The sequence below is a fragment of the Colobus angolensis genome, unplaced genomic scaffold (assembly GCF_000951035.1).
Source record: "Colobus angolensis palliatus isolate OR3802 unplaced genomic scaffold, Cang.pa_1.0 Scaffold148, whole genome shotgun sequence".
Classification (NCBI taxonomy): Eukaryota; Metazoa; Chordata; class Mammalia; order Primates; family Cercopithecidae; genus Colobus; species Colobus angolensis.
Genome location: NW_012114577.1, coordinates 1388834 through 1414787, shown reverse-complemented (window position 1 = coordinate 1414787; position 25954 = coordinate 1388834). Strand labels below are relative to the sequence as shown.

Sequence of the window (25954 nt, the reverse complement as noted above, 5' to 3'; positions counted from 1 at the left end):
TTAGCAGATATTCAATGCATGTTACGTTTTGCTCCCTCCCATATGGTGGGGTAATGCTATGATCTGCACGAAGTCCTGTGATCTGCTTTCCTCATTCACTCAAGCTTTTATCACTTAGTAAGAATTTCTACATGTTAGGTGATATTCGAAATTCTTCTGATTTAAATATAAAATTAAACAATAAAATCAGCATGTCTCATTAATCACTGAGATTTTTTTCACATCCTAATTTCACTGTGCAAAAGTGTGTCTTCTGAAAAGCTGGACTTACAAAAGGCTCACCATGAAATACAACCTTTCAATGCACATGTAAACCAAAACAATTTTAAATAAAACATTTCATTCTACCTTTTTTGATGTATTTAATTGAATGACTCATTTAGTGATTTTCAATTTAATAAATTTAGCAGGTTAATACCTGGCTTATTAAATAATAATCTTTATTAACATAATTTTTCTTATTGAATACAAAATAAACCATTGCAAACTATAGTCACAATAATCAGATGATCAAAGCTACTGAGCAAATAGACCAGCTATAAAAGTTTATTAAAAAAATAGACAACATATGTAAACATATTTTTCAGTCACAAGGCTTCATAATACAGCACATTAGGCCCAGGCCTTAAATCTCTGCAGTGGGAGCACCTTAATTTTTTACTAACAGTAATTGGCTTATCTTTCAGTGAACATTAAGCCTATGCAAAAATAAATAACCAGATTCTACTAAGTTTACTAACACAGAAAATTGCAAATGTACAATAGATTGCAGCAAAAGTGAACTATCTGCAGTAACATGAGAGATTGAATTGTTCTACTGCAATTATTTTAATACAGCTTCATTTTGAAATTCATCACAATGTAGAGTTGCCTAAAATAAAGCTAAAGAGGAATAACAGAGATAAACAAACACCCAGATCACATACACTCCCCAACACACACATGCAAATACACATTTACTAATATGCACAGACATGCACACACATCCAAACACACATGCATACACATACAGGAGACGTTTTGGTAGAAGCAAAACTGAGGACATAGTTTCTATCCTTTTTCTTTCATGTATTGATCATTTTAGGTATATATTTCCTCTACCCTTAAGCTGGAAGCTATGTGCTCCAAACGGACTGAATACAAAGCAATCATAGTTTCAAACGTGATAACATGTTGGGAAAACCAAATCTCTGTTACATAATTCAATAACCACCCAAAGTGAAGCCGAATCATAGAATGGATGATAAAATAAGAAAATGTCTTAAGTACCTAAGACTTTACTGCAAGAATCCAGAATGCTACGTAGTTTTGCTAGGGGCAAAACTCACCATGTAAATACAATCCTTTCATACTGTTTCTCATCTACTGGATATACCTGTTAGGTAACCACAATGCTTCAAAATTGCCAAATAATATGATTTTCCTTTTCTTCTATTATAGGTGATATTTTATCACACATGGTTGAATTTATTTTAAATTGCTGACATTTCAGTTATTCAATAAACCTTTAGCAAGGTGCAATTTTGAATGAAATATCAAGCAATGTTTTTAATTTAGTTTCTCATTGTTTGGAAAAACTTAAATATCGATTGTCTGTCTTCTAAAGAGCCATATTCTAGAGGCAGAAGGGAAGCACGATACATTTAACGTAAGAAACTCAGGCAAATTTACCGAGCTCTCGGTAGCCATTTCTGCACCAATAACTCCAGGTTTGTGTCATATATGTATGACCATAAAAGTGATTCATAAATAATTTTATTATTTAAATCCTGATCTGCTATTCAGAGGTCCATTTCTGAAAATAATTCATAATATAGTTGCCATTTCCACCATATAAGCTTATTTCAACAGATGTCTAACATTTATCCACAATTAAATGAAATGTGAAATAACAACAACATATTTAACTTCTAACAGTACTGTACTGCTGTTCCTTGAGTTGTCAGTGTCTTTGGGATTATTAGGATAATTATGCATTCAAATAGAGAAAAATAAAATTAAAACACATGACTGTTTATAACACATGATATCTGTGAAGAGTTAGGTATCTGTAACAATTTTTAAAAGTCCTACTGGAGAATGAAAAAGCTTTCCACTTCTGAATGTCAAATAAATGGCTACGGATGAAGGAAAAATGTTTTCTATAGGAAAAATGTAAAGATTAGCCTCGCTCAGGGGCACACCATGTGGTCTCAGCCAAATGGCAAGGATTGAACTTTGAACATCTATTTTGGAGTTCTAATGAATAAAATGTTTATAACTTAAATTCAGTAAAGCTTTTATAAGTTACATTCCATATAATTTCCTCAGGGAGAAATATCATTGCATAATGTAAGTGAGAACTGGACATATTTATGCATTATCGGCCCACAGCCAAGGTTAGGTAGTTTAAACAGGACTCTATACCTATTCCAGTCATCAGACTTTTAAAAGCCTTTACTTACTAATATCACATTATTCTTATCAAGAAACTAAAGCTCTTTCTTGCCTTTTTGTTGCACAAATGACAATTAAGAAAAGAAACTAAAAGAAAGAGAAAAAAACAAGAAACAAGACAAGAAAAAGGAAAGAAAGGAAAAAAGAAAAAAAAGGAAGGAAAGAAACAATAGTGAAGCTCATTACAATTTCTGTTGTGTACAAATGGACAAAGACATAAATGAGAACGAAAACATTAACATTGTGCTGAAGGTAATTCCACCCAGCATAGTTTTCACTGGTGCACATCTCTTGTTTTACACTTTTGTGTATTCCAAGTTATAAGAAAAGAATCCAGAGGAAAACCAATAGACATGGCTAACAGCAATCATATACATTTTTTGAGAAGTTGGATATACCTTACTAATTTAGTAACATAGCCACAGCTTTTGAAAACACAGCAGCATGAAACAGTTCAAAGGTAGATACATTGTGTTCATTTGTTCACCTTAAAAAAAATGCTTAAACAACAGTAAGGCACTTAATTTAAGACAGGAATTCTTTCTCCAGTTCATAAATAGATGGCCGGCTGGTTTTGCTCCTCATTCTGCACAGAGGCACAGTGTAGTCCCTGCTCTGACCTTCCACGTCAGCATCCAGTAATGAAGGCACATGGGATTTAGTCCTCTCCTTGGTAGCAAGGAATTGGGTGGGATGTGGTCCTGGGCAACCCACTACACAGGCAGCCTGTGCCAGCTGAGACACTGCTGCCTGTGGGTGAGCCTGAGGCAGATCTGAGCGGCTTCTCAGGGAGGCAGGGCGAGGCTGAGGCACGATATGGACAGTGCTGTGCTTCTTGGGTGAGACCTCCCTTGGCAGGTGACTGCGAGGAGCAGGTGAGGGGCAGAGTGGCAGTGCAGAGGCTCCAGTGATTGAGATAATAGCTGCACTGGCTGGTTGAGAAAGCCAAGACAGTATGCAGTTAGAAAGAAACATGATGGTCAACATGATTAAACTTCACTGTAGATTATGATTTGACAAAACTGATGAAAATGGAAAAGTGGTTGGACTTTTACATGTTGCCTTTTTTCTTGTTTGTACTGAAGGACTGACTAATGTTATTACCACGTTAGCAAATAATTATTGGCTTATAAGTTAGAGAAAAATACGCTTTCATATGGGATTACAGTGCTAGAATTTTTCCTTGTGCAATTATAAATTACCAATACTTACCAACCTACAGAAAGATAATAAACCAATTTATCTAAAGGCGATGAACAATAATATGGCAAACATAATATCCAGATATAATATTTAAAAAGAAGTAAAGAAAACGATAAAAATGGAAGCAATTTGTCTTAATATAGCTTTATAACCAATGCTTGTATAGCATTTTAAAATTTAAAAAGCATTTTTTGTATATATTACCTCACTTAATATTCATGACAAGTATATAAGGTTATTGTAATTATGTTCACCTACAAAATAAATAATACTCAAGCTCTACAGAGCACTTAGTGTGCCATTTGACTTTTATCACAATCTCAATTGTAGAGATTAGCTAAGTATAGTATTAGATACATATATTGTTGTTATTGTCCCCATTTTATAGATGAAGAAAGTAAGGCACAAAATATTTAAGTGATTTGCCCAAATTCACTCAGCATATAAGTGACAGAGCAGAGATCTGAGCCTAGATAGCTTCCATACCATTAACCATGGCACTACAATGTTTTTTAAGACATTCAAACAAGAAAGCAGTCTACATAATTTTCCCAGCATCACAAACTTACCAAATGGTACAACTAGAACTTGAACCTTTGTCCTATGACTCAAAATCCCACATTCTTCCAAAGTACCCATAGTATCTCCTCAAATGTCGTATTTAAGTGCCACTTAACCCCAGAAATCTCAAAGCTGAGTACATTCTAGCACATGATAGCATGATCCAGTCACGTCAATACTCACTGAATTTTAAGAATGGAAAAAACAGCGCATTGAGGAGGAGTGAGACACTGTGATACAGCAGAAAGATCCCGGGTTTAAATTCTGACACCACTACTTCCTAATTGTGTGATCTTGAATAACATTAATTTTCCATAAGTTTGAATTCTCTTGCATATAACAGAGTTGCCATAAAAACTAAGAGACAATTGATGTCCAAGGGCTTTAACATCTGTAAAGTGCTGTGGAAATACCACTGGTTGCCTTCTGCCCAAGCCCCTCTTGTTGAATAGACTAAAAAAACTATTTAAAAATTTGATTTTCTTTTCTTTCAGAGCTTCCATGTCTAGACATACACCAGAACTGTCTGGTGTAACATACATCAACAGGGTAATACTTGCTGTCATGAGGTGAACTGTGTCCCCACAAAATTCCTAAGCAGAAGCCCTAACCCTTAGTCCCTCAGATGTGACTGTATGTGGAATAGGGTCTGTACAGAGGTGATTAAGGTAAAATGAGGTCATTAGAGTGGACCTTAATCCAGTGTGACTGATGTCCTAAGAAGAGATTAGGACACAGATGCACTCAGAGTGAAGACTGTGTGAGAACACAGGGAGAAGATGGCTGTCTAGAAGTCAAGCCAGATGCGGTGGCTCAAGCCAGTAATCCCAGCACTTTGGGAGGCCGAGATGGGCGGATCACGAGGTCAGGAGATCGAGACCATCCTGGCTAACACGGTGAAACCCCGTCTCTACTGAAAAATACAAAAAACTAGCCGGGCGAGATGGCGGGTGCCTGTAGTCCCAGCTACTCGGGAGGCTGAGGCAGGAGAATGGCGTAAACCCGGGAGGCGGAGCTTGTAGTGAGCTGAGATCTGGCCACTGCACTCTAGCCTGGGCGACAGAGCGAGACTCCATCTCAAAAAAAAAAAAGAAGTCAAGAAGCCAGGCTGAGCTCAGAAGGAACCAACCTTGCAAACATCTTGATATGACTTCCAGCCTGCAGAACTGTTGGACAATGAGTTTCTGCTGAACATCCCCCCAGGCTGTGGTACTCTGTTATGGCAGCCCTAGCAAGCTGATACACCTGCTACACGCAGTTCCAACAGAAACTGAGCGATGTGTGCAGCAGTGGAGCAGACAAGGCCTGTGGGAGGCGAGAGGCCAGTTTCAGTTCCAGCCCTCCCACTCACCCGTGGTTCTAACTGGGGCAGCTGGCTTGTCTTTTTCGTAACGCGAGGGGGCTGGGTGGTTATTCTCCATGTGTTCTTTCTGCTTTGATATGCTATTATAGGTTTCAGTTACTGAACTTCAATTACACTTTTCCCAGAGTCCAAATCATAGTTAAATTAAAATCAAATAAGAGAAGGGTAAGATTCTAAGATCTACATGAACAGCAAAAACAAATTATTAAATGTCATCCCCAGGAAAAGATAAAATCGTAAATCCATACTGTCTCACATACTAATCTCTACAGCAGTGTTTTATGCTTTTACCTAATTAATGCAACCTACTTGGGGTCGGATTCCCATCAGACATGGTCCGTCTGTGATGTGATCGTCTATCTTTTGAAGAAGCCCAGTAAGGTACATTCCCACATGTCTGCTCTAGGAAGGAAGAGGGCAAGTTTCCTGATATACCACAAGCAGTGTCAAGTCTTGGCATGAGGCCTGGCTCACGACCACTTCCTGGAGCAGTGGGAGAAAAATCTGGAGTGAGCATCTCAGAGTCACAAGTGACAGGTGTACCGCCCCCCAGTGGATCTTCACTGTCCATCTGCAGTAGGCACTTTGTGGAGAGAGACGGTGTGGAGAGGATGCCCAGGGCACTTGTCCGTGGTAGGGACAGTGGGCTGCTGGCCTCCCCACCAGTGGGCGGCAGCCTTGTGGGAGGACTGGCGCTTCTGCGGGACTTGGAAGGCCGCTGGAAGATTCTCTCTCGTTTCTTCTTCTCTTCCTTGGGCAACGGTTCTTCAGCAGCCTGTGCTTTATGAAGCTCTCTGAGGTCCAGTCCCAGAGCCACTGATGCCAGCAGGACGGTGCACCCATACAGAGCCGACTCTGTTTTCTTTCTCTGGGGGGATCTACTCAGACTGTTCATAGGAGTCACCTCAGTGGAGATTGTGGCAGCATTCGCAGAGGCCGCCTCCTCCCAGCTTTCAGCTTCTGCAGGATTCTCTCTCTGAGCATCTTTTCCAAGAGGTAGATCAATGTAGGCCTGACTGGGCAATTTTATTTGCTTCGGTTTTCTGTGTTCTAATCCATCAGGGGAAAGTTTTGGCTCTTCACAGGACCCTAAATTAAGGTATAAGTACACACACTGTAGTATCATTTTACGGTAAAAGTCATTTAAACAAGATTGTAAAGTAAAGCTAAAATATAATAAATACATATTTTAAATCAAAACACATGCAGCCCTTTTCATTTTTGCAAATGATTTATCCAGGAGGGCTCCATGGAACAAGTCTCCAGGGCCCTACAACTTAAAGTTCCCTGCAGATGAACCAGCAAACTAGCCATCTGCTGTTTCCTATGCTTCGGGAAGCTGTTCTTCATCATTATCAATACTGGACACTATCGTAGAAACAGTCATCAAAACACAAAAATGCACAACCATAGGCACGTAATCACTAAATATGTCACCAAATGTGCTCTTTTCCTCACTTCACCTAAATACATGTATCAGGCTCCATTATCTACAGCTTTCCTGTGTGTAAACTAACGGTTCTGTAGCAGATCAGCGGTTCTCAAAGTGTGTGGCCTGGACTGGTAGCATCTGCATCCCCTGGGAATTTGTAGAAATGTAAATCATTGGCCCACCCCGGACTATGGAATCAGAAATTCTGGAGAGTGGAGTCCAGCAGTCAATGTTTCAGCAAGCCTTTACTGAAGTTTGGGGATCATTAAAATAGAAGATTCTCCCAGGAGGTTACAGAATCCCAAAGGTTACAAATTATACCCGCTTAAGAGGAAGCCAACATTCTTATCACGTATGTGCTTAACAGTGCACAATTAAACAGCAAATTCATTCATCTGATTTCCAAATAACATCTGTAATTTTTTCCAACATTACATCCTAGTATATCTAAACGTGCCTGATGATCTAGACCAGGGGTCCCTGAACCCCAGGCCATAGACTGATACTGTGGCCTGTTAGGAACCAGGCTGCACAGCAGGAAGTGAGCAGCAGGTGAGCGAGTGAAGCTTCTTCTGTATTTACAGCCAATGCCTATTGCTCACATTACCACCTGAGCTCCACCCCATGTCAGTTCAGCAGTGGCATCAGATTCTCACAGGAGCGTGAACCCCATTGTGAACGGCACATACGAGGGATCTAGGTTGCTCCTTATGAGAATCTAGCGTCTGATGATCTGTCGCCATCTCCCATCACTCCCAGATAGGACCATCTAGTTGCAGGAAAACAAGCTCAGGCCTCCCACTGATTTACATTATGGTGAGTGGTAGAATTATTTAATTATGAATTACAATGTAATAATAATAGAAATAAAGTGCACAATAAATGTAATGCGCTTGAATCATCCTGAAACCATCCCCGGCCCACTGGTCCATGGAAAAACTGTCTTCCACGAAACTGGTCTCTGGTGCCATAAAGGTTGGGGACAGCTGATCTAAACAATTTGAGATGCCAGCTTTCTTTCTCCAAAGAACCCTGTGCTCTTCCCCGTGGCACCTTTTGTTTGGGGTGCCCTCTTTTTCCTCCATTCCTACTCCTTCCACTCCCTGACGTTGCTGACCCAAGCTCCCTTTACCTTCATAAAGGAGAACCTTCAGAAGGAGAAGCTGAACCCAGGTAGTGAGTGCAAAGGTGCTTGTGAAATCGAGCACAGTACCAATAACAAATTCAAGAAATTTACATTGTGTCTTGCTAACGCATCCTTAATTTGATCAAAGGACCAAAGAGTCTGCCTAAATGATCAAGTATAAAGACCAATTTTATTTTATGTGTTAGTAACCATGCTTGAAGGTTTTCAATGATTTCCATCTCTTCGATCTTTTTTTTTTTTTTTTTTGAGACGGAGTCTCGCTCTGTCGCCCAGGCTGGAGTGCAGTGGCCCAATCTCAGCTCACTGCAAGCACCGCCTCCTGGGTTTATGCCATTCTCCTGCCTCAGCCTCCCGAGTAGCTGGGACTACAGGCGCCCACCACCTCGCCCGGCTAGTTTTTTGTATTTTTTAGTAGAGTCGGGGTTTCACCGTGTTAGCCAGGATGGTCTCGATCTCCTGACCTCGTGATCTGCCCATCTCGGCCTCCCAAAGTGCTGGGATTACAGGCTTGAGCCACCGCACCCGGCCCATCTCTTCAATCTTTTAATACTGAATACTGAATACAAATATTGAATATCGAAAGTAAATCATTATGATTCATTTAAATTAAATAGAAATTCCAATGTAAAACTCTCCAAGCAGTCGTTTTTCTTATTTATTTATTTATTTATTTAGCGATGTAATCTCATTCACTCTATCCTCCAGGCTGGTGTGCAGTGGTGCAATCTTGGCTCACTGCCACCTCTGGCCCCCAGGTGCAAATGATTCTCCTGCCTCAGCCTCCTGAGTAGCTGGGATTACAAGCAAGCACCACCATGCCGGCTAGTTTTTGTGAGTTTTTCATAGTTAACCTGCTTCATTGGATTTCATCATGTCAACAGGTGGCACTATAGTAAGGAGTGATACCCCTTAATCTCAGCAGAACTTTCAGGGGGGATCTGTATTTTTACATCTAATATTTCCTATACTAAATTAATTTGGTTTTACATAATTAATTATGATAATAACGTTTCTGGTAAGGAAGAGGAGTTACAAATTCCCAAAACCACGTGAAGCCTAATTACTTCCTGCCATGAAGACTTGATGAAAAATAACTTCTGAATTTAAGTAAAGCTGTAAGAAATGCCATTACTTGCTAATCTCCCCTCTGCTACTTTAATGACCACATAAGACTATAAAAGCAAAGCTTCAGCACAATCAGATGCCAAGGACAGCTCAAGCAAATCCTACCTCCTGAAACACATTTACCTGGCTGGTCCACAAACAATGAAGCCAAGGGCATGGTTTTCTGATTTTTTATTAAGATAGTTGACCAAGGACTGTTGCCATCGGAGAGAGGTCTTATCCTACAAGAGAAAAATGTTTCTTTTCATAAGACAGAAGCACACAACACACCAATTAGGTTTTGGTGGATACAGGCCAACAATATTTTTAAGGTAGCAAAGAGAACACATTTGTACCCAGTTTTGAAGGGCTGACAAAGTACAAATAATACCTGAAAGTGAGACAGGAAAAAAAATCTCAGAAATATTCTAACTGCTTAACTAAATCATAGTTAATGTGGCACGATAAATTCATCCTAGAAAATTAAGTTGATATTTATAAATCTCTGTATTAATTTACTTGCTTTTTGAAAGTCTGGCTGATGTGATATTAACACAGGAATGGATTTGTCACATTGTACAATGAGTACCACCAGATACCACACACCCACCTTTCTTTGCAATCTGTTCTTTCTTTCATTTGAATGGAATTTGGTCCCCAGGTACAACCTTTTTTCTTAAAATTCCTTTTTACGTCCTCAAATTCTTCTTGTCGAAAGACTGTGTTCCTGCCCCAAGTTTTATTGCTTTCATCTGAAGTCACTAAAGAGAACATTATTAACAATATTAACCACAACTATCATATTAACCACAACTATCATATTAACCAATATTGGCTTTGTTAAAAAAGCTAAATGAATCGTACCAGTTGTGAAACTACCTTACTGAAAACATGAAAACAATGAGAAAATTATTTATTTCACGCAATCTCTGGTAAGTTTCTTTCTCTGATCATAAAAACATCAAGAAAAGTGGAGTAAGTTAACAGAAAAGATACAAATTCGAGGTAAATTAGCAGCAAAGATTTGATTACTTTTTAATCTATTTATTTAGCATTTTGCAACAATTAGGATTTCATTGTAATTGGGGGAGGAGACACCAAACTAAACATGTAACTTAAAATGAACTTAGTACTCTAATTTTTTAACCAAATAAGTTAAAGTTTGGAACTAGAGACACAAACATCATATATTTTTAAACTGTAATTTCTTTTTTTTTTTTTTTTTGAGACGGAGTCTCGCTCTGTCGCCCAGGCTGGGGTGCAGTGGCCAGATCTCAGCGCACTGTAAGCTCCGCCTCCCGGGTTCACGCCATTCTCCTGCCTCAGCCTCCCACGTAGCTGGGACTATAGGCGCCCACCACCTCGCCCGGCTAGGTTTTTTGTATTTTTTTGGTAGAGACGGGGTTTCACCGTGTTAGCCAGGATGGTCTCGATCTCCTGACCTCGTGATCCGCCCGTCTCAGCCTCCCAAAGTGCTGGGATTACAGGCTTGAGCCACCGCGCCCGGCCTTAAATTGTAATTTCAACTAATTTTTCATTGGTCATCACAATTTATTTATTTACTTTTTGGTCTTCACAATTTCACTCAGTCATGACAACACTTTGGTTACAGTTGTCTTTTAAAACTTGAAAATATTTAATAGTTTTCCATGTCTTGCTTTTTTCACTACCTCACAGGACGATGTATATTCATTTTTAATTTCTACATTTTACTAAACACTTACATACCACCCCTCTAATTTAAGTGCACTTGAAAGCAATTTGCAGTCGGGCGCCGTGGCTCATGCTTGTAATCCCAGCACTTTGTGAGGCCGACGCCGGCAAATTAAAAGATCAGGACTTCGAGACCAGCCTGGCCAACATGGTGAAATCCCGTCTCTACTACAAATACAAAAAATTATCTGGGCGTGGTAGTGGGCACCTGTAATCCCAGCTGCTCAGGAGGCTGAGGCAGGAGAATTGCCTGAACCCAGGCGGCGGAGGTTGCAGTGAGCCGAGATCACGCCATTGCACTCCAGCCCAGGGGACAGTGCCAGACTCCGTTTCAAAAAAAAAAGTGATTTGGAAATCACCAGGGAAAATTGCTGTTATTACCACACACTTAGGGTAAAAATATCTGAAACATACTAGATGTTCTAGAAACAGTTTGAAATATTTTGATATACAGTGGAACACTCTGTGACCATAATAAAAATGAGGTACAGATAATGATATATAATGTTTATATTATATTTAATATTACCTATAATACATTTTCATTAAAAATTACATGTTTATGGATGCCTGTATATACACACATACATACACAGAGGAGAAGTTACTAAACACAGATACCAAACTTACTAAAGTGTTTAAATTTAATAGAGAGGATTGCTATGTAGAGGGAAATTTAGCTCCTTTATATCACTTTGTAAAATTGGACACATTGTGGATGATGTTTGGTTACTCATGTGTGTTTCAATATTTTCCAAATTTTAAAATATACATATATGTGTGTATATACAAGTGTCTGTGCATATAAATGTGCTTAGGCCAGGCACGGTGGCTCACGCCTGTGATCCCAGCACTTCAGGAGGCCGAGGCAGGTGGATCACGAGGTCAGGAGTTTGAGACCAGCCTGGCCAAGGTGGTGAAATCCTGTCTCTACTAAAAGTACAAAAATTAGCTGCATGTGGTGGTAGGCACCTGTAATCCCAGCTACTCGGGAGGCTGAGGCAGGAGAATTGCTTGAACCCGGGAGGCAGTGGTTGCAGTGAGCCGAGATGGCACCACTCCAGCCTGGGTCACAGAGTGAGACTCCATCTCAAAGAAAAAAAAAAAAAAGTGGATACATGCCTAAATGTACGCGTGTATGTGTAACAGTCTTGAATCAGTTGTTCATTCTTTTTATTAAAATAGTTTTACAGTAGAATGAGCGATAAACAGATGAGCAGTTTTCATTTAAGTGAAGGCAACAGAACCGGAAAAGCTTTCAGCTGGGGGTTATTAGACCGGAGTTCGTCTCAGCTGTATGACTGACTGACCGATCTACACTCCCAGAGCTATCTACACTCTCAGCTTTTGCCTCCTCACCTTCCTCCCACTTCCTATTTTCCTTCCCCTCTTGATTTGCTCCTCTTATTTCTCTTTTGTTTCCACATTGATTGAACTTTTCCTGTACTAAGAGGCCGGAAATGGATGGTGAACTCTACACTCAGAAGATGTGTCTGAATCCAGTTTCACCACTTAGTAGCTACCAACTTGGGTCAGTTTAATGGTAACTTCTCTGTCCCTCATTTGGGGATAGTAAAAGGGTCCACTCGATGAGGCTGTAGAATTGAATGGGGGTGTGCACAGACACGAAGAGAGTCCCGGTGAAGACGAGCAGCATCCGGGCTGGAGAACTGGAGCCAACGGCTGCCACACACACAGCTGGTCCTGTGTGGAAGTCTGGAGTAGAACCTTTCCACCATGTGACTTCTGAGAAGGAGCACCAAGGATGCACCTCCCTAAGCTGGCTGCATTTCAACTTTAAAGGATTGGAATTCGTTTGAAATTCCAAATTATTTGCTTTAACTGGTACACATCTTGGGCCCAGCCTGGCCTGCCCAGTACCACTTCCTGGCTTCTGTGAGGTGGTTTTCCCCAGAGCAGGTGAAGACACAGGAAAGAGGGCAGAGGAGTGGCCAGGCAAAAGCGGGGCTGGCATGGTGTCCCATCTGCTCGTCCCTTTGTGGAGCAGGGAGACCAGCCTGGGAACCCTTTCTGCCTCCGTTAGTTAGGCCTTTGCCGAGGCAAAGGTTTGAGGTATGGCTTTATGCAAAATGCATTCTCAGAGAAACAAATCAGTTATAATCAACGACAGTCCTTTAAGTGCTAAAACTACAGCCTCATTTAGATCCTGTTTCTCTGTGGGGATCCTGGTGTCCAGGAACTTGCAAAAGAAATCTCTGCCAGTGCCAAGGTTTTCATTATCAAAAGAGGAAGAAAAAAAAATGAGATTCCACGCAAGCCTCATTAGACAAAATTTTCTTTTGGATTTTTTTTTTCTCCAAATAAGGATGGGTAAACAGCAGGGAATTAAGTCTGGTGGAGAAAAGAGAGGATCTAAATGCACGGTTTAACACAGACTTAGGCTAATTACCACATTACTTACAGACATACGCATTAATCACATTTTTCTTTTGCTTAGCCTACTTTCAGGGGTTTATTTGGACTCACCTTTGAAAAAAATTAGTAATTTTATTTCATCCACTAAACTCTGATTCATAGCCTAACTGAAACTCTCACAATGCAAAGGTGCCAGGCAAATCAGCTGTCTGTACTCTCCCCTCCAGGACGAATGCCTGTTCTAAAACCAGAATACTACCAGGAATTTTTAAGTGTTAGGTTGGTCAAACCTAAAGTGAGTTAAAGTTAAATCCTGAAAAGCAACAATTTTTTTCCCCTCACAAAACAAAGAAAGAAAAGGAAGTAATCCTGAAGTCCTGATTTCATTTTTCACAGTATCCTGACACAAATGGCTGGTGATATAATCAGGTTATGCTAACGCTGAGTGCAAGTATTTAACAAAATGTCTCGAGATGTGCTGTTTCACTTTCTACTCCAGGGCCAGGTCGCATCACCAACCGCCTAGCATCTAAAATTCATTTGTTGTGAGTAGAAATTAGACTAAGGAACCTATGCCCACATTTTGTTTCTCTAATAGTCGTGGCACCTACGAAATGTCCCACGCTCATTTACAACCTGCTCTGAAAACACATCTGCTCAATTTGAATCCAAGTCAAGTTAAAGGAGAGAAATCAACACAGGAGCCCCCGTGGCAGTGCACAAAGCTCACACTGTATGGCGCGGAGCCGGGGCATCATTGTAGGGCTGCTCGGGGGGCTGGAACTGCTGCTGTTCAGGCTCCGCCGTTTGTCCAAGTTGGGAGAGGCCTGCACGGTTATCTTGTGCTGGAAATCTGTTGGATGCAAAAAGGGAAAACTGATATTTCATGGTTTTCCATTATCTTCATAGCCATGTCTTGAGCGCACAGCCATCAAAACAAAAATGGTCAGACCCTAACTGCAAAATACATTGCAGCATCGATTTCTTATTTTGGTTTCTTACTTCTCGGGATTTAAGTAATAAATAATGATTCAGAACTTACGCGTTGGGTATAGTCACACACACACACACACACAAACACAGGAAAATATGAAAGTCACGAATCATTGAAGAATTTATAACCTTGGAAAAAAGGGTTATCTGCATTCAGTCTGAGATAGTTAAAAATAAAATTAACGCTGAGCGTGGTGGCTCACAGCCGAAATCCCAATACTTTGGGAGGCTCAGGTGGGCAGATCACTTGAGGCTAGGAGTTTGAGACCAGCCTGTTCAACACGGCAAAATCCCATCTCTACTGAAAACACAAAAATTAGCCAGGCGTGGTGGCACACACCTGTAATCCCAGCTACTCGGGAGGCTGAGACGGGAGAATCACTTGAACCTGGGAGATGGACGTGGCAGTGAGCTGAGATCGCACCACTGCACTCCAGCCTGGGCAACAGAGCGAGACTCTGTCTCCAATAAATACATAAATAAATAAATTAAATTAAATTGAAATGGCCCTGGATTTAAATGAGTCCTGGTTCTCATAATATAACAAGCTATGGACCTCAAACCAGTAAGGAACTACTCTGAGCCTGTTTCTTCACCTGCTAAAGTGAGCAACAATATTTCACATGGTTGTGGTGGTGGTGAATCAAACAGAAAATGTAAATTAAAAGCATTTTGTACTCTCAGCATTCTACAAATGCTGACTCTTATTATCTAGTTGTAATATGGTAGAGATATACCAAGATCTATAGGTTCATATGGAAGAGAAAGCAGTATTACCAGAGGAAAGAGGGGTGTGTCGGGGAAAACTTTATAAACTATCAGGAAAATCATTAACAACTTGGAAGGAGGTAAACGACATTACTGGATATTCTTTCAGTGCAGAGCTGAGCTTAACCTTTGATTGATAGTTTTTCTATTGACTGAGTTATTTTTATAACTAGGTGAGAGCAGAGGTTAACTTGTAGATTTTGTCTGGTGATGATGCAAATAACTTCTGTCTGGAGAAAAAGAGAATCCCAAATGGTTTATTGCCATATTAGACCTCAACCAGGTTTGCTTTTAACCCAATCTAATCCTGCATTCCTCTATTCATTTGCCCATAAATACCTCACTCCTCAAATTCTCATTTGAATTGGTTTTACCTGGTTCCTCAATGATTAATGAGTTTAATAAAAATCTTTGACATATGCCCATTTCATATTTGCAAGAGACTTATAACTTACCTTTTTGGAAGTTATACTTTAAAGAACTTTAATGAACAAACTGCTATTTGAGATGAAGAGGATTCGGAAGTTGGTAGGCAAAGACAGCTATCCAGTTATTCATACTAGAAATCTGAATACTTTTCTTGATATTGTCTTTTCCGTTACCCCACCTATCCACCAAGCACAAAATATCAGGTAAATTCTGTGCTATATATTTTTCTTGTAGTAGAGAAATTTATATTCCAGGTTATGGAGTTAGCAAATGTGGATCTGAATCTCATTTCTACCACAGCCATATGAATTTTGAGAAAGTAACTTAAGGTCTTGAAGTCTCAGTATCTTTACTGACAAAAATGGAAAAGAACCAATTATTACTATTTCACAGGACTGGTATGAAAAATTCAGTGCAAAGAAGTATAAGAAGTACTTACTACAGGGCTCAGGACATAGTAAATGCTAAATAAATGTTTTTATTTATTTTTGTTCTCTCCATTTGCATGGCCATCACCATGTCATGCCTAGCCTGCTACAATGCCTTGTGTCCATCTTCCTGCATCCACAATTGGCCCCCCAAGTCCACCTCACAGCAGCCAGATGCATTTTTAATATGTGTAACACGTCATTCCCCTGCTTAAAATCCTTCAAAGGCATCTCATGATTCTTAAGTTACAGATTAAAGTTGTAACAAATTCTGTAAGTCCCTGCAAACCTGAGTCTGAGTTCTTCTTTCTGCTCCAGCCTCATCTTGCCCTATTCTCCTCTCACTCGTCACGGCCTAGAAGAGGGGTCAGCACACTCCTTCTGCAAAATGCCCCATTTTAGACTCTGTGAGCCGCACAGTCTCTGTAACAACTGCCTAACTCCATCGATGTGAGAGAAAGCAGGCACAGTCAACACAAAGATGAATGTGTCCCAGTAAAACGATCTTTATGGATATTGAAATTTCATATCAGTTTCATATCATGTCAGGTACAATGATGTATTCTTCTTCCTCTTTTTTTTCAAGCATTTAAAAGTGTAAAACCCATTCTGAGCTCATGGCTGTACAAAGCAGGTAGAGGCATGATTGGGTCCATAGGGCAGTGTGCTGAGCCCTGTTCAAACCACACTGAACCTTTTTTAATTCCTGGAAAAAACCAAGTTTCCTCCACATGTGCTCTCAGTCTATTCTCTTTCTTCCTGTTCTGTATTTGGTAAATTCCCGTATTGAGTCTCAACTTAAATGTTACTTCTTCTTTTGGAGATGGAGTCTTGCTCTGTCGCCCAGGCTGGAGTGCAATGGCACAGTCTAGGCTCACTGCAACCTCCGTCTCCCGGGTTCAAGCAATTCTCCTGCCTCAGCCTCCCGAGTAGCTGGGATTACAGGCGCACACTGCCACACCTGGCTATTTTTTTTTTTTTTTTTTTTTTTTTTTGTATTTTACTAGAGACAGGGTTTCACTGTGTTGCCCAGGCTGGCTTTCAACTCCATTAGGAAGCCCTCACCTTAGACCAGGTTACATCTCCGCACTAATCACTGTCATGTGACTTTTCCCTCACAGCAGCTAATATTATAGAAAGCCAACAAGTATTTAATTATTAGCTTAAGTTCTACCCCCTCCCTCAATATAAGATAAGTGCTCTATGGGCAGAGACCATGACAGTCTCCATGACTTCAGACTGGCACGGTGCCTTGCACATTACAGGTACTTAGAAAACTTTGCTGAATGAATACTTTCTCTGTGGGAGACATGAGTGCAGAGACTGCATATATATTTTATTATCACTCCTAGTATTGGGGACACAGCAGATCCTCAAGCGTTTGTTGACAGAGAAAGTTACGCAGGGTCCATCTGCAGGATCAGGCTGGTGCTTGAAGTGGGTTGCTGAGGAATACACAGCAGGATAGGGGAAATTTGGAAGACAAACCAAACAGAAAGGAAAGACCAAATGGAAGGCTCCTCCATCTGCTGAGCCATACTTGTTTTTTTTAAGACAAGATTTCACTCTGTTGTCCAGGCTGGAGTGCAGTGGTGCAATCTCAGTCCACGGCAGCCTTGACCTCCCCTGGATCAAGCAATTTCCCTGCCTCAGCCTTCTGTGTAGCTGGTACTACAGGCATGCACCACCATTCCCAGCTAATTTAGGTATATTTTTGTACAAATGGGGTTTCACCTTGTTGCCCAGGCTAGTCTTGAACTCCTGGGCTCAAGCAATCCACCCGCCTCGGCCTCCCAAAGTGCTGCGGATGACAGGCGTGAGTCACTGCACCTGGCCCCAAGTCATTCCTTTTGAAAGACTTGACCAGGGCAGAGCAGTTGAGGTAAAGAATTGACTAGACTAGGTGGTGGTAGTTAGGGGAAAGAGGTGGACAAAGAAAAAAATATTCTTAACCATAGAAAGGAAACAGTTTAGACTAAAGTCATTTATAAATGTTCATCTAGCCACCTGATTGCTATAACATGATAGAAACAAATGTTGAGAACTTTTACAGCAAGAGGAGCCCTCCTGTCAAGAGCAGAAGAAAAGCCAAGAACCAAGCCACAAGCTTTGATTGACAAGTTATTTGGAACAAATGATGGGACAGTAAATGCCAAGTACAGATCAGGAAATCAACATGGAACACGTGGAAAGCCACAAGTGAGCAGTAAAGATAAAAGGCTGCATTTTAACAATGCCTAACATTCACAGTGCTTCCGAGCTTCCAAAAACACCTGAATACTTCCACTTAAAAAGCACGCTTTATGTTGTAACCAAAAAGAAAATATTCTTTGTTGTTGTTGTTGTTGTTGTTGAGACAGCGTCTTCCTCTTGTCGCCCAGGCTGGAGTGCAGTTGCGAGATCTCAGCTCACTGCAACCTCGACTCCTGGGTTCAAGTAATTCTTCTGCCTCAGCCTCCTGAGTAGCTGGGATTATAGGTGCCCACCACCATGCCCATCTAATTTTTGTATTTTTAGTAGAGATGGGGTTTCCCCATGTTGGCCAGGCTGGTCTCGAACTCCTAACCTCAGGTGATCCGCCTGCCTTGGCCTCCCAAAGTGCTGGGATTACAGGTGTGAGCCACCGCACCCAGTCAACATTCTTTACCATAAACATCCTTGTCCCTTTGAAGCAGCGAAAGGTTGAGTCTGTGCCAGCTAAACATTTAGGAAAACTAAAGCTGAATTGTTAAAATGCCTGTGGCCCATGCTCAGATTTTCTTTGTACTCACTAGAATAATGGTTCTAAAGATGCCTGGTCATAGCAGCTATAGTTCAATCACAGGTTTGAGTAAAACCTATCCTAGTATTTTTGCTGGCAATATGAACATTTCACTAACAAAGCTAATACTGCCTCAGTGGGAGGCTTCCATTTGCAGATGAAAAGCAGTGTATTCTCTGAAGAATCCAGGTGAGGTTATATGCTCGCTCCCATCCACCCTTCTACTCACTTGCATACCTGTGAGGTGGATGGTTTTTGCAGGCTTTGGGCACTTCTGAAGCAAAGTTAGAATGTCACTGCTTTAGCGACATACCAACTTTTGGAGGCTTTAAAGTTTTGTCTTGTATTAACGTGTCCAGAAAACACAACTTCAGTTAAAAATAAACATAAAACAGAAGAAGCAATCAATATAGAGTACTCACAAAATAAAAAGATCCACTGTGACCATGCTTTTTTCTCTTGCAAATTCCAAGAAAAATACTACATAATCACAAAGTATTATTTTAAAATTATTATCCTAGATTATTACTGTCTTACTTTTTAAGCATTAATCCTCCTTATTTGGCAGCCAGCCATGAAGAAATTCCAGGAGGAAAAAAAATCAAATTTGAGGTTTCCATCACTAAGTCACCATAGCTATAAATACCCATAAGATTAAAAATAATCAGCAGTAATTCTCAAGGACAACGTCACAAGAGAACGTAATTATTCATATTTAATACCAAATTTGTGAAAGAGCTGCAGGCACAAATATTAAAGGTCAGCTTGGAGGACTCTTGAATATGTTTCGGAGAAATTCTCCAAGCTTATTATGCAAAGGGAAAAATCCTGCAAAAGGGGTTCAAGAAGTTGGTAACTCCATGAAAGGACAGCATCGCTGTTCCATTTACCACTGATCAGATGTTTCTCCCTGAACAGTGTGCCATTTAACAGTATTAGAATTTGTTTCTCTTCGTCTTTTTGTTGACCCATAAAAATTATACATGTTTATGGGGTACAGAGTGATACTTTGGTACTTGTTTACAACATATAATGATCAAGTCAGGGTAATTAGCATATGTATCACTTTGGATATTGATCATTTCTTTGTGTTGTGAACATTCAATATCCTCTCTTCCGGCTTTTTGAAAATATACAATAAATTATAGTTAACTGTATTCACCCTACAAAGTTGCAGAATACCAGAACTCATTCCTCCTACCTAGCTGTAATTTGGTATCCATTAACTAACCTCTCTCCAACCTCCCCTCCCCTCAAGCCCCTCCCACCCCTAACAATCACAATTCTACTGTCTATTTCCATGGGCTCCATTTTTTTTCACTCCCACATACATGTGAGAATATGCAGTATTTATTTTCTTGTGCCTGACTTACTTCACTTAACATAATGTCATCCAGGCTCATCCATGTTGCCACAAAAGATAGAATTTGATTTTTTTTATGGCTGAATAGTGTTCCATCAGGTAAACACACCACATTTTCTTAATTCGTTCATCCACTGATGGACACCTAGGTTGATTCCTGGTCTTCGCCTTTGTGAACAGTGTTGCCATAAACATGGGATTGCAGATATCCCTTTGATATACAGATCTCCTTTCCTCTGAGTAAATACCTGGTAGTGGCATTCCTAGATCACACAGTAGTTTTTAGGGTTTTTTTTGAGACCTCCATGCTGTTTTCCACAATGGCTGTACTAATTTACACTTCCAATAGCTATAAATAGCCGTAAGATTTAAAATGATGAGTAATAACTCTCAAGGAAAAAATTACGAGAGAATGTGTATAGGTGTTCCTTTTTCTCCACATCCTCACCAACAATTACTATTTTTCATCTTTTTGATAATAGCCATTCTAACTAAGGTGAAATAGCTCATTGTGATTTTCATTAGCATTTCCCTGAGGATGAGTGATGCTAAGCATTTTTTCATATGCTTGCTGGCCATTTTTATGTCTTCTTTTGAGAAATGTCTATTCGGTTCCTTTGCCCAATTTTAAATCAAACTATTTGTGTTTTTGCTATTGAGTTATTTGAGCTCTTTGTATATTCTGTGCTCGTCCCTTGTCAGATGAATAATTTGCTAATATCTTCTCCCATTCTACAGGTTGTCTCTTCACTCTATTGATTGTTTCCTTTGCTGTGCAGAAGCTTTTGGGTTTAATATAGTCCCAATTGTCTATTTTTGCTTTTTGTTGCCTGAGCTTTTGAAGTCTTAGTCATAAAATTTTTGCCTAGGCCCATGTCCTGAATTGTTTCCCCTATTAAACAATACTAACTTAAAGAATTTTCTAGCAGATAATATTGAATGCAACTAACTCCCTTGATTTTAAGTTGCATATGCTTGCTTTCTCTTCTATACTAAGGGGAATTCTTCAAGAAAAAAATAATTATTTTTATAGTTATCATTTCCCTTTTTTGATGTCTGTCCCATTCTAGGATATTGTACAAGTAAATATGTGTGCATGTGTGTGTGTTTAGGGTTGGAGCATTCTAAGGAAAGTTTCCATATTGGTACCAGTATTATTATTAAGATGAAATGTAGTGCCATCTTGTGGGCAGAAGAGGTAACTGTCATGCTAAAAATTCCAGAAACCAAATTTCATTCCTTGGTGTTGGGTCAGAATTATAGCAGATTTCTTGGTTATGCTTTAACTGGGAATCTTTCATTAAATGCCAAAAAGTAAATAAATGTGTAACTAAAGTTTCCCCTCTCTTCTCAGAAAAAGAAAAGCTAGATTTTAAAGCTAGATTTTACCAGATTTTTTAAAAATCTAGTAAAAATAGTCATATAATATTCAGTCTGCTTTTAATAAACTCAGGGTATTAGCCAAGGAACATTTGAGAAGAAAAGCAAGAGTGAATATCTGACCTCAGAAATGCTAAGATTTTGATTTAATCATTTTACCACTGAAGAGTAAAGAATCACTGGAATGATTTTCATTTTTTCTTCCAAATTTACTTCCCTTTCCATCAGATTCTTAATCCTTTCCACCTCCCCCAAAGTTTCCCAAGGGAAACAATAAATATTAATTTTGATAACATAATCAAATCACAGCTAGAAGAAAACTGACATAGCTGAAAACTGGAGAAGAAAACTCACATCTAGTGCACCTCTGGATTTTTCTTTCATCTATGTGTGAAGGCAGAAGCCTCATCATAAATAAATAGTGTATTCTCTAATTCTGGCTGACTGACACATAAGAAAGACCAGTCAGTGACCCTGCCAGCAACTCTCCAGCTAAGAGAAAATATCAGAAAACAACCTGAAAAAGGACCTTTCCCCGACCCCCAACCAAGTTAAAGTGATAAGGATCCAGTCTTTTCTCACCTCATCGAACCAAATCATCAATAACATATACTGGATTCTCATCATGACCACCTCACACTAGCAATTTTCTTTCTTTCTTTTTTTCTTTTATTTTTTGAGACAGAGTCTCACTCTGTTGCCCAGACTGGAGTGCAATGGCACAATTTTGGCTTACTGCAACTTCCAGCTCCCGGGTTCAAGAGATTCCCCTGCCTCACCTCCCAAGTAGCTGGGATTACAGGCACCCGCCCCCACACCCAGCTAACTTTTTTTTTTCCTTTTGTATTTCAGTAGAGACAGGGTTTCACTGTGTTGCCCAGTCTCGTCTTGAACTCCAGAGCTCAGGCAACCCGCCCCTTTAGGCCTCCCAAAGTGTTAGGATTACAGGCGTGAGCCACCACACCCAGCTTTCTTTCTTCTTTTTGAGACAGAGTTTCACTCTCGTCACCCAGGCTGGAGTGCAATGGCATGATCTCAGCTCACTGCAACTTCCATCTCCCAGGTTCAAGCGATTCTCCCGCCTCAGCTTCCGGAGCAGCTGAGACTACAGGCACCCGGCACCACGCCCGACTAATTTTTGTATTTTTAGTAGAAATGGAGGGGGTTTCACCATGTTGGCCAGGCTAGTCTCGAACTCCTGACCTCAGGTGATCCACCCAAATCGGCCTCCCAAAGTCCCGGGATTACAGGCGTGAGCCACTGCACCCAGCTGTCATACTAGCAATTTTCTGATCAACTGAGGACACCTGCAATAACCTAAATTAGTCACAGGATGCTGCAAGGTTTCCAGTGTTTCATAATACATATTTTATAAGACAATTTATACACACTCGACAGAAAACTGTCACTGTTGCACTTTAAATCAAATTACCATGCCATTAACAAACATCTGAGGAAAACACTAGAATCCATCCGAGCACTCTAACATATAATACAAATACCCATAGACAGGTATAGACGTTGACATAGAGATATTTCGTACAGATTCTATAAAAGTGAAGTCTGCATTGCTCTGTCATCATCCTGCTCTGGTACTAGAATCACAAAATACCGTGGAGGTATTTGTTTTTTCCTTACAACAAGTAGAATACATAATATTAAAGAACTTAATTTAGTGAATCAATATATGTCTGCTATTATTGATCGATACATTTTGATTATCAGTCAATAATATGTATATGTATTGATTGATTGATATATTGATTGATTTTCTATTCCCTTTAGTTGCTCCTAACACATTACTAAAATGATTTAGTCATCCTTGTATGTTGTTATCACAATGTTTTAAAAAGCTTCCCTAGATTTACTGGGTGATATTTGTACCTGAAGGATTTTAAACCTTCATGGGAAAGTACCTCAGGGTACTTGATACATTTTGTTGAAAGTGCTGACAACAATATCAGTGTCCCAGATAGCGGATGACATCATAGATCCTTGTGGAAGCAATGAACTTAACGATGAAATACTAACAGTTTTGTTGTTTTGGATCTTCACAATGCCACGTGATGGCATTCAGTACGCTCAGCTAAAATATGGCTCTGCCTCAATTTCAAAAGGAGTCAGTCAGTTAATCCATCAATATGAAAGTACGCCGAGAGTTAGATCCTTGTGTGCTGCGACCACGATGTGCTCTTAACACTGTTTTCTGTCATTAGGGCCATTACATGGACGGTCATTAGGCCATTACATTAGAACCATGAATCTAAGGCCACAACTGAAGATACTCATCCATTCACTGTTTTACAAAGTTACTTCCCCATCTCTTTCCCGGTTCTGATAAACAAAGAAAACTGATTAACAAACCATCATTCTGAGCAAATTATCGCCAAAGGACAGAAAACTAAACACCGCATGTTCTCACTCATAGGTGGGAATTGAACAATGAGAACACTCAGACACAAGGTGGGGAACATCACACACCACGGCCGGTCGTGGGGTAGGGGAAAGGGGGAGGGATAGCATTAGGAGAAATTAATGTAAATAACGAGTTAATGGGTGCAGCACACCAACAGGGCACATGTATACATATGTAACAAACCTGCACATTGTGCACATGTACCCTAGAACTTAAAGTATAATAAATAATAAAAAAAAAAGGACACACAAAAATCTTTCAAAAACATGAAAACAAGATCATACCTGAAGGTAAACTGATTCGATGTCCGTCTTTGAGCTTTAAACGACTTCTCTTAAACTTCCCCTTCCTCTTCTTCACCTTGGGCTTCTCCTGGTTCAGCTGGAATATCAGAATGTTAAGTTCCCGCTCCAGCACGTCTATCTCGCGCTCTGCCAGCTGCTGCTCACGCCGCTTTAGCAGCTCCTCCTGAGACTTCTGCTGCAGAGCGGCCCGAGTCAACTCCTCTTCCCGGGATCGCAGCTCCTGCGACAAAGATTCACACCCATCGGACTCATTCCCAGCAGGAAGAATGGAATTCCGTCTATGACACTACACTGGCAACCCCTTGGCCACGGGCTCCCCCTGTGCACAAGGAGAAGCTGAAATTCCCTCTTCCTCTGCTCAAGCCCTTGTCACTCAGGTCCTCATGGGAGGAAGGTCTTTGCAGTCAGGACAATCCCAGCCGAAACCTTTTCAGCGGATTATTCACTTAAATGAAAGCCCAAGCCTCTGCGCAAACGCCATCCTCCTCTGTTAGTTTTATGATCCTAAAAGAGGCATCATAAATTTTCTACACTTGGTTTTTAACATTTCTCCCTCTTCATCTCTCACCTGACACATAAAATAGACATTAACAAAGGGCAACAAAGTGCAGATGTGAATGACCCATTTCAAAATAAAGCCAAAAGTTCAAGCTCAATTAACTAAAGCATAATTATTTTAGTTACACAAGACTGCAGTTCAGACGACTTAGAACTTCCTTAGGGTATTTACAACTTTGCTTAGGAAATAAAACATCTTGGTGGAGAAATCAAGCTAAGGTGTTAGGAATCTGTTGAAGGCCTGTTGGAAATGAAAATGAAGCTACCTCTAAAATTGCAAGCCAAAGGAAAATCTATTCCGTATACAAAGAACTTTTCAGATCCCACTGATACATGGAAATTATCACTTTATTACAGATCTCAGGAGTTAGCTAATAAAAGTTCCTCTCTTATGATACCAATTAAAGTTAGACCTCCTCTTGGTTTTCGTTTTTGAAGTATTGAACTTCTGAGAAAGAGAAAATCTAAGAATTAAAAATACGTTTATTCCTAATGGAAAAATTATTACGCAGTAAAACTGAGAACTCTACAAAGTTTTAAAATCATATCCCCATTTTTATTTCATTTCTATAAAGTGTTCTGCTCTTTGCCAGAGACATAAATACTCTCTGTAGTGCTGAACTACTTTCTATTCTAAAATACTCTGCTAAGAAATCAAGCACTCACATAAAAATCAAAGCATCTACAAGCTGTTATTTCCATTGCTCCAGACAAATTTAATCGGAGAATACCCTAATACCACAATCTTTGTTAGAAACTGCAGATGCCTTCTCAGGTGGAGCTTTGGGCTGTGAGCTTTGGGAGCTATGAGTACTGTGCAAACATTTCCCACTTCACATAAACAGGCCGCACTTTAAATAGGCCCACCTCAACAATGCTGATCCGTGAAAAACACAGTAAGATTGGGGCTCCTGGAAGAAACTAGACCCAAACCACGGGACTAGAATGCAATTCAAATCTACTAATGACTTGGACTTTTTACAGACGGACTCAAGGAGTAATCTGAGCCTATCAGTACAATTATCACAAAGAAAATAAACATGGAAGACCATCCTCCCACAAATACATGAGACAATATCACGAAGAGACTAGGGAGTGCTAATAATAAAGAAATGTATTTATTCAGATCAAATTGATTATGCATTTGGGGGTAATTCTACCAAAGTGGACTGCAATTCAGTCCTGAAACTTTCTTTAAATTTATTTTTTCAAACAAAT

At 40.1% G+C, this 25954-nt stretch overlaps 1 protein-coding gene across 1 annotated transcript in view; it reads right to left on the bottom strand.

The window, feature by feature from the left end:
* Window positions 1–517: 517 nt before the first annotated feature.
* LOC105507286 (mitogen-activated protein kinase kinase kinase MLK4) overlaps window positions 518–25954 on the bottom strand; it is a 54677-nt gene continuing 29240 nt past the window's right edge. Inside the window, exons 5-10 of the mRNA XM_011935713.1 lie at window positions 24158–24398; window positions 14066–14188; window positions 9857–10007; window positions 9391–9488; window positions 5873–6652; window positions 518–3368 (exon numbers count right to left, since the gene is read on the bottom strand). Coding sequence (XP_011791103.1) covers window positions 2962–3368; window positions 5873–6652; window positions 9391–9488; window positions 9857–10007; window positions 14066–14188; window positions 24158–24398 — 1800 coding nt within the window. The 3' untranslated portion in view covers window positions 518–2961. The remainder of the gene's footprint in view (window positions 3369–5872; window positions 6653–9390; window positions 9489–9856; window positions 10008–14065; window positions 14189–24157; window positions 24399–25954) is intronic.